The following is a 14187-nucleotide window of genomic DNA, read 5'->3' as shown; positions in this document are numbered from 1 at the left end:
AGAGAGGCAGAGGCAATAATAGAAGTATTAGGTTGACAGTAGACAGGTGTAAATAATATTTTAGGTGAGCAAAAAGGAGAAAAATGGATCTAGACAGGGAATCAGGGAAAGATTCATTTAAAAAGGAGTTTAAACTGAATCTGGGAGGATATCTGAAAAAACTGGTGACTCTAGGGTAGAGGAGAATATTCAAGGTAAAGTAGACACTGAACACATGGGAGAAGGCAGGAGAGAAGCATCCAGTGCTTCTGGAACAGAGCAGTATGAGAAGGAGTGAGAGGAGGGAGGAGAAAGGAATGGGGGAACAGGGCTGCTTCAGGAACCACAGAGATCCTGGGAGATCAGGTCAGACAGTACCATGTGTGACCGTTACTGTTCACTGTCCAAACAAGGCTCTTTTCAGAGTGCAGGGGGCATGGATAGTAGTTACGCTGGGACAAAATGTTACACCTGGCTTATCTTGTGCTAACTGGGATGGGTGGGAACCCTGTATAAAACTACTTCTCTGTTGTTTCCCTTCTCCACTCAGAAATCTGTAGCACATATTTTCTTTCTCTGGTCACCACTGAATTTTCTATTCTACATGATCGAGCCCTCAATACTTTTCTAATTATGTTAACAATGCTATATTTTGTCTTCCCAACTCAGACTTTGGCTTCTTCAGGGCAGTGGGCTTCAAGTGTTTGCACTCTTCCTAGTGTCTAGCCCACACGGGAACCTTACTGACATTTAGTTTCTGCCAGTGTGTTAGTTAAGGAAGACAGGGACAACTACACAACCCAAGGAAACACAAACAACGTTGAGGTAATCCATGGTATATTTGGATGCTGTTACTTCAGCTGTCCTTTTGTAGCCGAGATCCAAGACTGACTGTGGTATAGCCAGAGTCCATACTATTGTACCTGGAATTTCAGCCTTTCTGTGTGTGGTTGAAGGTCATAGCTCCAGCACTGTCCTCCCAGAGCCAATGGTAACTTTGCAAGGTGCAAAAAATTGTTACCTCTTCTTCCAGACTCATTGGATACCTCTATCTGGAATATTCAAAGAGTAATCATGGGAAGTCAAGTTTCCTTCTTCCTAAAAAACTGCTTTGGGATCTTACTGACATTGGCTAATGGAAATGTGTCACTTCTCTTCGTTTTATGACTGATAATCGTGTGTGCAACTGAGATTTCTAATTAGTTCATGTGCAACGTTTAAAGTTTTGTTGGTGTAATGAATTGTAGTTTTAACCACTATGTTAAGAAAATAAAAGTATTTTTTTAATGCTTTTTGTAGTTTATCCTGAGTGTCAGACTAGATTATAGGATCTCATATATGCTGTCAATATACAAGAAGGAATTTGGAGAGAACAATGAGAACACGGAAACGTCTGCCAGTGGCTCTCCAGATACAGTACTACCATCAGGTAGCTCCTTTGTGACAATATTTGCTCTGTAGCTTTCATATTTTGTCTATGAGACAAAAATGTAGAAATAATATCCACCAATGACATGAAAGGATTGAGACAGAGCAATAGATGACTTGCCTAGGATGCTGGGAGGATATTTCCAGTTACTTGGTGCTCCATACTTGGAATGCAGTTTATTTTGTAATCTTCACAGCTCAATGAGGTAGAGGTACTGTTTATTGTGCCATTTTATAGATAAGAAAATCGAGGTCAGATGGGGTAAGTTACTCACTGAAGATCAGGAAAGTAGTAGAGCAGGGATTTCTTCTGAGGTCTCCCCAGTTTTCAGAGCTTGAATCTTGCAAGCATCATGCTGTTTTGGTGAAAGTCTAAGGGAACATTTTTACTTGATCAAAGAGCTGCATGAAATATAGCTGTGGGGAAAAAGATGTTTTGTAGGAAGCTGTTGCCCAACTGAAGAATAAAGACATGGTACGCCCCGAAGGTCTAAATGGGGGTATTTTTGTGTGTGTGTTTACTTTGCATGGTTATGAACTGGTACTCTATGTCAATTTTTCACATTTAAAAAATGTGAGAATGAAGCCAGTTTATCTCTGTGTATAGGAGCATAGTGAAGAAAGAGCATAAAAATTGTTGTGAAAATTTTGTGGCTATAGAAAGTGTCCTATGAAACCTAAGAAATATTAAATTTCCATTTTTCTGGGTGGATCAGGCCAGTAACAGCAGGCTAGAAACTATGTCGTATTAAAGATTTAGCCAGGTCACAGAATTCTTTTTCTGAGGAGAGGATTTGTACACAGATACGAAATTTTCTTCTAACCACAACCATCATGAAAATATCAGGTATCCTCCTCTTTTTCACCCATCAATCAATTTGACAGGAATGATTCAGCGATTATAAGGGTGTAGTTAAAATGGATGGGAGACCCGTGTCCTGCTCTCCGACTCATTAGTAGGATTGGAAAGGCAGCTTGCCTCTGTAGACGGAGTTAAGCTTTCCTAAGGGACAGGGCGCTTCTGGTATCTTTGCAACTGTGTTGTTTTTATGCTTCCCAGAAGTATAGAACCCTAAAGGGCTATTTCCAGGAATGATATGGCAGAACCAGAAAATCTTGTTGGCGGTTGCATTGACAGTATCATAAAAATTATTGGCTCTCAGAAGCCAGACTTCTGGAAATAGAAGCTCTAAGTGTCAGTAAAGTATGGGGGGGGGGGGAACCTTAGAAAACCAGTTCTCTCTGATTTACCTATCTCTTTCATTGGTTGAGAGAGCTTTTTCTTTTTCCTTTTTTTTTTTTTTTAAATCTTGCTCTGTTTTCTTTTTATGCTTTAGGGATAAGAAATAAATAATGTACTTATTTAAACATTTTGAGTAGGATAGCCTCAAAATATTAGTGGTGAGGATGGGTGAGGAATCATGATTGGTTCACATAAAAAAATTAATGTCCCATAAGAAGAAGGGATGGAATTTAAAAGAAAGTGTGGGTAAAAGGATCATGTTGTTTGGAAGTACCATATAGTAATAAGGTTCATTATTGCTATATTTTGATTCTTTAAAAAACATGTTTGAAAAACACCCTTCCATATCATCACCTCATTAAATAATATATATTTACATGTATGTGTGCGTGTGTGGAGTTGGTGCATATAGATACATCTAGAGAGGTGAAACAACTTTGTAAATGGTCCTTCTAAATATATCTTCGACTATAGCAATATAGATTTAAAATGTAAACTTCTTTTAAAATGTTGATCTCTAAGTGTAATTAAAATTGTGACTTTTTAAAACTGTTAATTGCCATTTGGTGGCATAAAGAAATTAAGACAAATATTTTGGGTATGCTAATATTGATATGAATACTGTGACTCCTAAATAGGATAAGATAAAGAATGGAATTTGCCATTTGTCTTTACAGCTATTGTTCCTGATATAGATGAAATTGCAGCCCAGGCAGAAACTATGTTTGCTGGAAGGTATAGTAACACTTATGTATCTTTACCTTGTGGCTAAGGTTTTGCTTAATATTCTATTGATATTTTGTTATTGTTTACCTCCCTATATTTATTTAATTTTAGATCCTTTATTGTTGCTAACATAATTTCTGCCAGAAATGAAGTTGCTAATTTACTGTAGAAGAGAAAGCATAGCTTTTCTTTAGGTAGGTCAGGGGGAAAAGACGAGAGAGATGAGATCAGCATATTGAACTTTCCCCTGAATTCTTTGCTTTTCTTTCCTCAAATAATGACAGCACACGGATGCCCTTTAAGTCCCTTGGTATAAATAGCACTGTGTCTTGCAAAACATTGCTTTCCTGCATCTGAGAAATTTGAGGCAAGAAAGTGACTTCTTTCAATGTTATCATTAACTTCATTTGTGAGAAATAAAGCTATTTTCTGCCAGTTGGAAATATCCATGATTAAAGGAAACAAAATATCTCTGGTGTGACTACCTTCTTTTGTTTTCAGAAACTCTGACATTTATTGTTTTTAAGTTGTTTCTTTCTTTTTCAGAAATGAAACTAATAGCAGTAAAAAGGAAAAGTAAAAAAAGCCCTAAGGTGTCTAAGCTACAAATTATTGTTTCTTGCGTTCATTTCTATTACACATTTGCCATGAGAACCTAAACAATTTCACACCAAGCCCTTTGTTGCATTTTCTTGGGTTAGAAAGACAAACAAGAATGAAGAAGGGAACCCAAAAGGATTTTTTTTAAACTCTAGTGGACATTTGGTTTAACTTTGTTTTTATATTGTTTTGACAGTTTTTGTTGGTGTTCTTGTTGTGTTTTCCTATTTAAGTATTTCATTATTTCCAGTAAGAGACAATAAATCAGTGCATGATTTTTCACCTTAAGACAAACTGAGGGTTACAGAAGGGAGGGGGGTGGAGAGATGGGGTAACTGGGTGACAGGTATTAAGGAGGGCACGTGTTGTGATGGGCGCTGGGTGTTATAGGCAACTAATGAATCATTGAACGCTGCATAACAAACTAACGATGTATCATATGTTGGCTAATTGGACATAAGAAGAAGACAAAAGCTTTCTAAACTTCAAAAAAAAAAAAAAAAAAAAAAAAAGGATCTCTTATCCCGTGCAGTCTTGCCCGGGATCTGAATATACCAAGCACAGAGAGTGGCTCTGGTGATGGCTGTGTGCGCATGGATGTGCGTGCACGTGCCCATGCCCTTGTCCTCCCTTGCTGCTCATCACCTGTTGGTGAGAGGTCTCTAGGGCTCTGGAGAAAGTTAGTTGTTTCTTTTTTTTTTTTTTTTCTTTTTAAAGATTTTATTTATTTATTTGACAGACAGAGGTCACAAGTAGGCAGGGAGGCAGGCAGAGAGAGAGGAAGGGAAGCAGGCTCCCCGCTGCGCAGAGAGCCTAATGTGGGGCTCGATCCCAGGAACCTGAGATCATGACCTGAGCCGAAGGCAGAGGCTTAACCCACTGAGCCACCCAGGCGCCCCGAAAGTTAGTTGTTTCTGTACATCCATCTTAGTATTTCTTTTCAATACTAGAGTTGAGATTTTTTTGGATCCGTTTTTGATCCAAAATTATTTTTGTTTATGTCGAGGTGAGGGACTCATCCTGCTTCACCTGATACTTTCCCAGAGCCAGCCCTGAAAAGTCCTCTGCCTGGGATTGCCCTCAGCCTTGGGCAGATGGGGACGGTTGGTCATCCCTGCTTTCATGGACAAACCCAAGTTTCCTTTTTTCTTTCTTTCTTTCTTTCTTTCTTTCTTTCTTTCTTTCTTTCTGTGTGTGTGCTTTGTTTCTTTATCAGTTACATGAGGGGAAAAAAGGTAAAATGATCTTCCTTTTTACATTTCATCTTTGAGGGGGAGAATGATATAACTTAGAATGTATATGCAATTTTAACCACAATTTTAACCACATAGGAGTAAATATAAGTTATTTTAGAATGATTTTTTGTTTTATAGAAAGGAGAAAAATCCAGTTCAACTTGATGATGAAGGAGGCAGGACCTTTCTACGTGTCCTCATTCATCTGATCATGCATGACTACCCTCCTTTGCTCTCAGGAGCCCTACAGCTACTGTTCAAGCACTTCAGCCAGAGAGCAGAAGTCTTACAGGCGTTTAAACAGGTAAGACTGGGGAGCCCTCACTGGGGCCACAGCAGATACTCGGAAAATATTGTTTATAACATTCCACCTGATTTCACAGTTGCAGAGTTCATGAGACTGTGTGTCTTCTCGTAGAGACATTTTCTATTTTTAAAGACAGATGTGGCCTTGTCTTAAGCCAAGACATGATCTATTTTAGAAAGAGTTCCCCACAAAATGATTTTCGGTTAATATCTTTAACATAAATGACAGGCATAAAGATTTAGGAAGGCACTGGGGGATAATACCATACTAAGAATTTTGTTGTCCCTGCTATTGTTTTGACACCAGATTTTACTGATAAATTTGGATGGGACAAGCAGTAGTGCAGAAATATATATTTGGTGATTGAAAATGTGTAAATACCAAAGAAAGTAACTGTTTTGGATCTAATCTTTTTCTTTGTCATCCGAATGACATCAATCTTGAGACTATTGGTGAATAATACCTAACTGCTTACATGTGTGTTTCACTATATTTATGGCATTTAATAAAGCGTTGATCTTCGTTAAGGACATTTTATAAGAATATATTAAAATATGAAATAATAAAAAAATATGAAATAATTGTAAGTGTAAGTATACAAATAGATATAATTATGCATAATTTATATATATCATGTAATACAAAAAAATTATAATAAAAGTTTATAACATGAAATTTAGACCATATCAGAATTTTCTTCTACTTATTTCTGTATTTCTACCTCTTTTCAGATAGAGTCTTGGGAAAAATTAACTTTAGCAGTGAAATTAGAGTTAAGGTATCTTTTCTTTTGAACTACTCTTTAGCACTTTGATAGAGTTCACTTTTTAAAAATATATAATTCTTTATAACATATGACTATATTAGATTGTGTTCACAGATACTTCCAGGTAAGTTTTCATGGTCAATATACATCTAAACTATCCATAAATATTATAGAAATATTAAACTTCAACTGAAACACATTTGTTAAAAGCTTGGGATTTTTTAACATCAGTAAAATAGGAATTAAGGAATTTCCATAAGTAAACTGAGGGTTCAAATTCTTCTGTTTCCAGGTGCAATTGCTGGTGTCCAATCAAGATGTAGATAACTACAAGCAAATCAAGGCAGATCTAGACCAGCTTCGACTAACGGTGGAAAAATCTGAGTTATGGGTTGAGAAGAGCAGCAGCTATGAGAATGGAGAAATGGGTGAAAGTCAAGTAAAAGGTGGTGAAGAACCCATTGAGGTTTGTTTTCAAGATATATTTTGAAGTAATCCAAACAATATCTTCTAATCACAGGCCCCATAGCCAAAATTATTCACAAAGAAAAATTTTATTCTGAGTAATGGAGCATATAATTTTCATTTGCCAAATGAATTAACTCCATAAGCCTTTATTTTGGTTAATTCTTGTAGGTCTCATAGGTCTTAAGCATAGACCTATAAAGAGGTGAATTTTTGTTGTTATCATTCAATGTGACTGTTTATTGCCAATCTGTAAATCATTTCTTTCTTTACTGCTTACCCTTATACAATATGTAAAAATAGTGAAATGGAGCAGTATGCTTTAATGCCAGCATGAAAATACCAAAGGTCTGTATTTACTCCAAAGAGTGGTAAGATGGTGATCCTAAGTCTTCTGTTGAATAGGTATTAGTTTTTGGTGGGTTAATTAGTTATTGTTTTCACATTTCACTAAATACTAAATAACCATTTAAAGTTTTTAAAGCCATGTTTTTGCGGTAATACTTTGCAAGCCCATGATAGCATCATAATTGATATAATATTGTTTCTTAAATTCCTGTCTCGTGTTTTATTTAGTTGTTTTTTAATCTGCAGGAATGTAGACTATTCAGAGAGGTTTACGTACCCCAGCTTTTCTGTTTGTTAGAATACCCAAAATATTGTGTAGTGAAGGGTAAAGACAGAGTAGGAGATAATTTCAGTCCTCAAAATGTGGAAAAGTCCCAAAGGGAAGTTCATCTGGTGGTTTACTACTTCTTCCTTGTCTCAGGACTACTTACCACTAATCTGCATAAAATTTTTAACTTAATCTTTTAGTAACTTTTTTCTGTGATTTTATAATATAAGTTATTAGAATGTAGAATTCCTACTCCATATAAATTTGTTTCATGACCAGCTCTTTTGTCGTTGTTGATAAAGAGTTCTTCTACAGCATATTTAAGAAATAAGAGGACATTTAACATTTAGGTAGTCCTTGCTACACATCATCTTGTAGCAGACATTTTCATACACAGTATCTCTTTTTAAATGTTATGACAAACCTTGGAGAGAGTTAGAAAGATCACATTTCTAAGGGTGAATCAACTGAAACTCAGAAAACCCAAGGATTTCTTCCCTATCAAATAGCTCTGTGTGACCCAACTGAGATTTTAACCCAGGTCTTCCTGAGGATAAGTTCCAGGCTCTTTAATATATGAAGGCAATTTCTGATATAATATTTAAAGATGTTAAGAGATGTGTTATGCCTTTACAAAGCTGGAATACTTCTTTTGCAGATACATGCTGTGCTCATCTTCTGGAGAATAAACAATCTTTCTTCCCCTTTTAGAACATTGCATTTTAAAAAATAAAGAACGACTCTAAACCATAGGAAAATGTTCTTTGTAAAAGTTTGCAAAAAAAAAGTCATGTAAGAGTACAGATGAGATGTTCCATGCAGGAATTTAGTCCCTTGTCTGTAGTTTAAATTCCTAATCTCTTAACGAAGTGGAAAAAGAGCCTCTATCAGTGTATATCTGTAGTATCCCCAGAGTGGTTTAATAAGCAATTTGTACTGATTAAAGAAAGAAGATGAATAAGTTGTCTGATTGTGGCTACCTTCAAAACAAAACTGCATTCCACGTGGGTTATAAGTTCATTTTTCTAAATACTTGAGATGAATATAAGTCAATGAAGCTGGGATTTATTTACTCTTTGTTGTATACAGTATTTATCCATTCAGAAAATGGTAATGATTGTAGGTACTTGAACCAGGAAGTGATTTAATACAAGGAATTAAATTTTGGAAAGTATGGAGGAGTACAGTTTGGAGGCTGCCACCGGACTGTTGACTTCAAGGTCAAACAGTCATAGGTACAATTCAGAGGTCTAGAAGCTGCTTTGGCTGCTGCCAACGCTGCAGCTCTACCACCATTCACTCACACCTGAAAAGCACGTGGCTGGATGATGGAACACTTACATCTCTCAGGATTTTCTTCTTAGCCCTTCCAGCCAAAGGACGATGGCGTTGAATGGATAGGGCATTAAGAGCATGGGTTTTGACATCAGATTCCTTAGAAGATGCCACTAAGTATGTGTGTGACTTTGGGTAACGTATTTTACTCCCCCCCCCCTTTTAAAAATATTCATTCAGCGGATGTAATAATGGTACTTAGATCATGAGAATACTAGATCAGATGAGCAAATTGAGCACATGGCATGTCAGTTAATACAACTTCAGTTGGAAAATATAAGGAACAAGGTAATATGTTATTTACCAACAAGTCAAGAAGTAAGGCTCCAGCTTTAATTAATTTATTTTCTCAGTGTGGTCACTATGGACCAATAGACTTAATTTTGAGACTGATCTTTTCATGGGTGCATCATGGCAGCAGCATCCTGGACATTACATCTATATACAACGATGCCAAAAAGAATATCTATGCCTTTTTACCCATTTCTGAGTGTCCTGTATAGGAACAAGGAAACCTTTTCCAGGCATCCCTTAGTAGAATCTATCTCATGTCTCATTGTCCAAAGCAGGGCCATATGTTTACCTCTAAACCAATGGATTATAAGATTAATTTAGCCTAAGTAAAGGATAACCCTCAAGCTCTAGAATACCTACCCCTGAATTACATGGGGGAAAGGCTAGATAGTAGAACAAAACTGAAATCTGCTATCAAGGAAGAACAACGAAAAGCTGTTGGTCAGCAACTGACAGTGTCTGCCAAATTTGGTAGTCAGTGCCTGTTTGTTATTATTATTGGTTTTTATGTACAACATATTGCTCCATGATGGGTATGGAGTTACGAGATCTCAGAGTTAAATTATACTCATCGGGGTATGAAGTCCAATTCCTGTCTGATACTTATTTTCTCTCTAAATAGCTCACATGAGTGAGATGTTTCTCATAGCAGAACTTCTGTGATGGCAAATTCAGTAACTCTTGAGGTAGCACATTCTATTGAAATGAACACATAGCTTAAGAAATAGAATATTACTAGTAGGGAGTCCCTGGGATTCCTCCCTGTATGCTGGATGAGACCATTATTGTGAGTTTCTGTTCATTTCCTTGCTTTTCTTAACAGTTGTTGCCACAAGGATTTGTGTTTCTAAAACATAAAAAAAGAATGAAAAATATTTTATTTAGTCTGTCTTGGATTTTTAAAAAATTTTTATTGACATATAATGTATTATTTACCCCGGGGTGGGGTAAATTCACAGGTCTGTGAATCGTCAGACTTACACACTTAACAACACTCACCATATCACATACCCTCCCCAATGTACATAACCCCACCACCCTCTCCATACGCCCCCTCCCCCCAGCAACCCTCAGTTTATTTTGTGAGATTGAGTCTCTTATGGTTTGTCTCCCTCCTGATCCCATCTTGTTTCATTTTTTCCTTCCTACCCCATAAACCCCCCCTCTGCCTCTCAAATTCCTCATATCAGGGAAATCATATGATAATTGTCTTTCTCTGATTGACTTATTTCGCTCAGCATAATACCCTCTAGTTCCATCCACATCATTGAGAATGGCAAGATTTCATTTCTTTTGATGGCTGCATAGTATTCCATTATATATATATATATATATATATATATATATATATATATATTTCCCCCCCGCCCACACACACACATCTTCTTTATCCATTCATCTGTTGATGGACATCTAGGTTCTTTCCATAGTTTGGCTACTGTGGACATTGCTGCTATAAACATTCGGGTGCACGTGCCCCTTCGGATCACTACATTTGTATCTTTAGGGTAAATACCCAATAGTGCAATTGCTAGGTCATAGGATAGCTCTATTATCAACTTTTTGAGGAACCTCCATGCTGTTTTCCAGAGTGGCTGCACCAGCTTGCATTCCCACCAACAGTATAGGAGGGTTCCCCTTTCTCCGCATCCTCACCAACATCTGTCATTTCCTGACTGGTTAATTTTAGCCATTCTGACTGGTGTGACTATCTCATTGTGGTTTTGATTTTTATTTCCCTGATACAGAGTGGTGTTGAGTGCTTTTTCATGTGTCTGTTGGCCATCTGGATGTCTTCTTTGCAGAAATGTCTGTTCATGTCCTCTGCCCATTTCTCAATTGGATTATTTGTTCTTTGGGTGTTGAGTTTGATTAGTTCTTTATAGATTTTGATACTACCCCTTTATCTGATATGTCATTTGCAAATATCTTCTCCCATTCTGTCAGTTGTCCTTTAGTTTTGTTGACTATTTCCTTTGCTGTGCAAAAGCTTTTGATCTTGATGAAGTCCCAATAGTTCATTTTTGCCCTTGCTTCCCTTGCCTTTGGTGATGTTTCTAGGAAGAGGTTGCTGTGGCTGAGGTCAAAGAGGTTGCTGCCCATGTTCTCCTCAAGGATTTTGATGGATTCCTTTCTCACATTGAGGTCCTTCATCCATTTGGAGTCTATTTTTGTGTGTGGTGTAAGGAAATGGTCCAGTTTCATTCTTCTGCATGTGGCTGTCCAATTTTCCCAACACCATTTGTTGAAGAGACTGTCTTTTTTCCACTGGACATTCTTTCCTGCTTTGTCGAAGATTAGTTGACCATAGACCAATTAGTTGACCAAGATTAGTTGACCACTAGTTGACCCATAGTTGAGGGTCTATTTCTAGGCTCTCTATTCTGTTCCATTGATCTGTGTATCTGTTTTTGTTCCAGTACCATACTGTCTTGATGATGACAGCTTTGTAATAGAGCTTGAAGTCTGGAATTGTGATGCCGCCAACTTTGGCTTTCTTTTTCAACCTTCCTCTGGCTATTCGTGGTCTTTTCTGGTTCCATATAAATTTTAGGATTATTTGTTCTATCTCTCTGAAAAAAATTGATGGTATTTTGATAGGGATTGCATTAAATATGTAGATTGCTTTAGGTAGTATAGACATTTTCACAATATTTGTTCTTCCAATCCATGAGCATGGAATGTTTTTCCATTTCTTTGTGTCTTCCTCAATTTCTTTCATGAGTACTTTATAGTTTTCTGAGTACAGATTCTTTGCCTCTTTGGTTAGTTTTATTCCTACATATCTTATGGTTTTGGGTGCAATTGTGAATGGGATCGACTCCTGAATTTCTCTTTCTTCTGTCTTGTTGTTGGTGTATAGATATGCAACTGATTTCTGTGCATTGATTTTATATCCTGACACTTTACTGCATTCTTGTACAAGTTCTAACAGTTTTGGAGTGGATTCTTTTGGGTTTTCCACATAAAGTATCATATCATCTGCAAAGAGTGATAGTTTGACTTCTTCTTTGCTGATTTGGATGCCTTTAATTTCTTTTTGTTGTCTGATTGCTAAGGCCAGGACTTCTAGTACTATGTTGAATAGCAGTGGTGATAATGGACACCCCTGCTGTGTTCCTGACTTTAGGGGAAAAGATCTCAGTTTTCCCCCATTGAGAATGATATTCGATGTGGGTTTTTCTTAGATGGCTTTGATGAAATTGTTGTATGTACCCTCTACCCCTGCACTTTGAAGAGTTTTGATCAAGAAAGGGTGCTGTACTTTGTCAAATGCTTTTTCAGCATCTATTGAGAGTATCATATGGTTCTTGTTCTTTCTTTTATTAATGTATTGTATCACATTGATTGACTTGCAGTGTCTCGGATGTATTTTTGCCCTCCTTCCTTGCTGATGTGTAACTGCAACTCATATATTTTTTTCTAATATATATTGCAGAATGTGCCTTACACTTTATGCACATGTTTATCTAATTAACTGTTAATGGTCATTTTCATTCTTTACAGTGCTAGTGTTTTTAAAGAATATTTGCTACCAAAAGCAATGCTGCTTTAAAACCTTTTGTATGCCACCTGATGAACAAGTTTAAGAGACTCTTCAGGTTAAAGACTTAAATGTGAGACCTGAATACATAAAAAGCTTAGAGGAAAACCCAGTAATTTCTTTGACATCACTGTAGCAACATTTTTTTTCCCTAGATATGTCTTCCAAGACAAGAGAAACAAAAGCAAAAATAAACTATTGGGACTACATCAAAATAAAAAGCCTTTACACAACAAAGGGACCCATCAACAAACAAAAAGGCAACCTACTGAATGGGAGAAGATATTTGCAAATGATATATCTGATAAGCAGTTAATATCCAAAATATATAAAGAACTTATGCAACTTAACACCAAAAAACTAAATAATCCAGTTAAAAATGGACAGAGGACTTAAATAGACATTTTTCCAAAGAGGACATACAGATGACCTAACATGATTAAGATGTTCAACATCACTCATCATCAGGAAAATGTAAATCAAAACCACAATGAGATACCACCTTACATGTGTCAGATTAACTAAAAATAAAAAAGATAGGAAATAAGTGTTGGTAAGGATGTGAAGAAAAAATACCCTTGTGTACTGTTGGTGACAATATGAATTGGTAGAGCCACTGTGGAAAACAATATGGAGTTTCCTTAAGAAATGAAAAATAAAAATACCATATGATCCAATAATTACACTTGTGGCTATTTACCCTTAGAAAATGAAAACACTTCAGAGAGGTATATGCTAGCCTAGTTTATTGTACTATTATTTACAATAGCCATGATGTGGAAGCAACTTAAGTGTCCATTGATAGATGAATAGATAAGGAAGATGTAGTGTGTATGCACGTGTATGTGAGTGTGTGTGTGTGTGTGTGTGTGTGTGTGTGCACACACGGGAATATTATGCAGCCATAAAAAAGAATGAGATCATGCCATTTGCAACAGCATGGATGGATCTAGAGGATATCATGCCACGGGCATTAAGTCAGACTGAAAAAGATGAATACCATATGATTTCACTCATATGTGGAATTAACAACAATCAATGAATAAACAAACAAAAAGCAGAATCAGACCTATAAATAGAACAAACTAATAGTTGCCAAAGGATAAGGTAGTGAGGATTGGGCAGATTGGATGAAGAGGGATAGGAGATACGGGTCTCCAGTTATGGAGTGCATAAGTCATGGGAATAAAAAACACAGTATAGGGAACATAGTCAATGATAATGTAATAGTGTGGTGTGACAGATGGTAGTTACACTTGGTACTATGATGTATGGTACTTCTCCATAGAAGTACAATCACTGTGTTGTATATTTGAAATGAATGTAACATTGTGTGTCAACTATCCTCAAATACGAAAAGAGATTATTCAGGATATACATTTAGGTGTAAAAAATCTAGAATGGGGGAGCCTGGGTTGTTCAGTGGGTTAAGCCTCTACCTTTGGCTCAGGTCATGATCTCCGCGTCCTGGGATCGAGCCCCGCATCAGGCTTTCTGCTCAGTGGGGAGCCTGCTTCCTCCTCTCTGTCTACCTGCCTGTCTGCCTACTTGTGATCTCTCTGTCAAATAAATAAACAAAATCTTTAAAAAAAAAAATCTAGAATGTTTATTTTTACCAAATAAGGCTACTTGTTTTCTGAAGACCAAGT

At 36.8% G+C, this 14187-nt stretch overlaps 1 protein-coding gene across 3 annotated transcripts in view; it reads left to right on the top strand.

The window, feature by feature from the left end:
• LOC111159979 (inositol 1,4,5-trisphosphate receptor type 2) overlaps positions 1-14187 on the top strand; it is a 490010-nt gene that overhangs the window by 188440 nt on the left and 287383 nt on the right. For all 3 annotated transcript variants that reach the window (XM_022522705.1, XM_022522706.1, XM_022522707.1), the window contains exons 23-26: positions 1279-1408; positions 3328-3385; positions 5350-5515; positions 6577-6750. In XM_022522705.1, the coding sequence (XP_022378413.1) occupies positions 1279-1408; positions 3328-3385; positions 5350-5515; positions 6577-6750 (528 nt within the window). The remainder of the gene's footprint in view (positions 1-1278; positions 1409-3327; positions 3386-5349; positions 5516-6576; positions 6751-14187) is intronic.

This window comes from Enhydra lutris, unplaced genomic scaffold, assembly GCF_002288905.1.
Source record: "Enhydra lutris kenyoni isolate GAN:26980312 unplaced genomic scaffold, ASM228890v2 scaffoldscaffold72, whole genome shotgun sequence".
Taxonomy (NCBI): Eukaryota; Metazoa; Chordata; class Mammalia; order Carnivora; family Mustelidae; genus Enhydra; species Enhydra lutris.
This window is presented reverse-complemented; position numbering and strand designations above follow the sequence as displayed.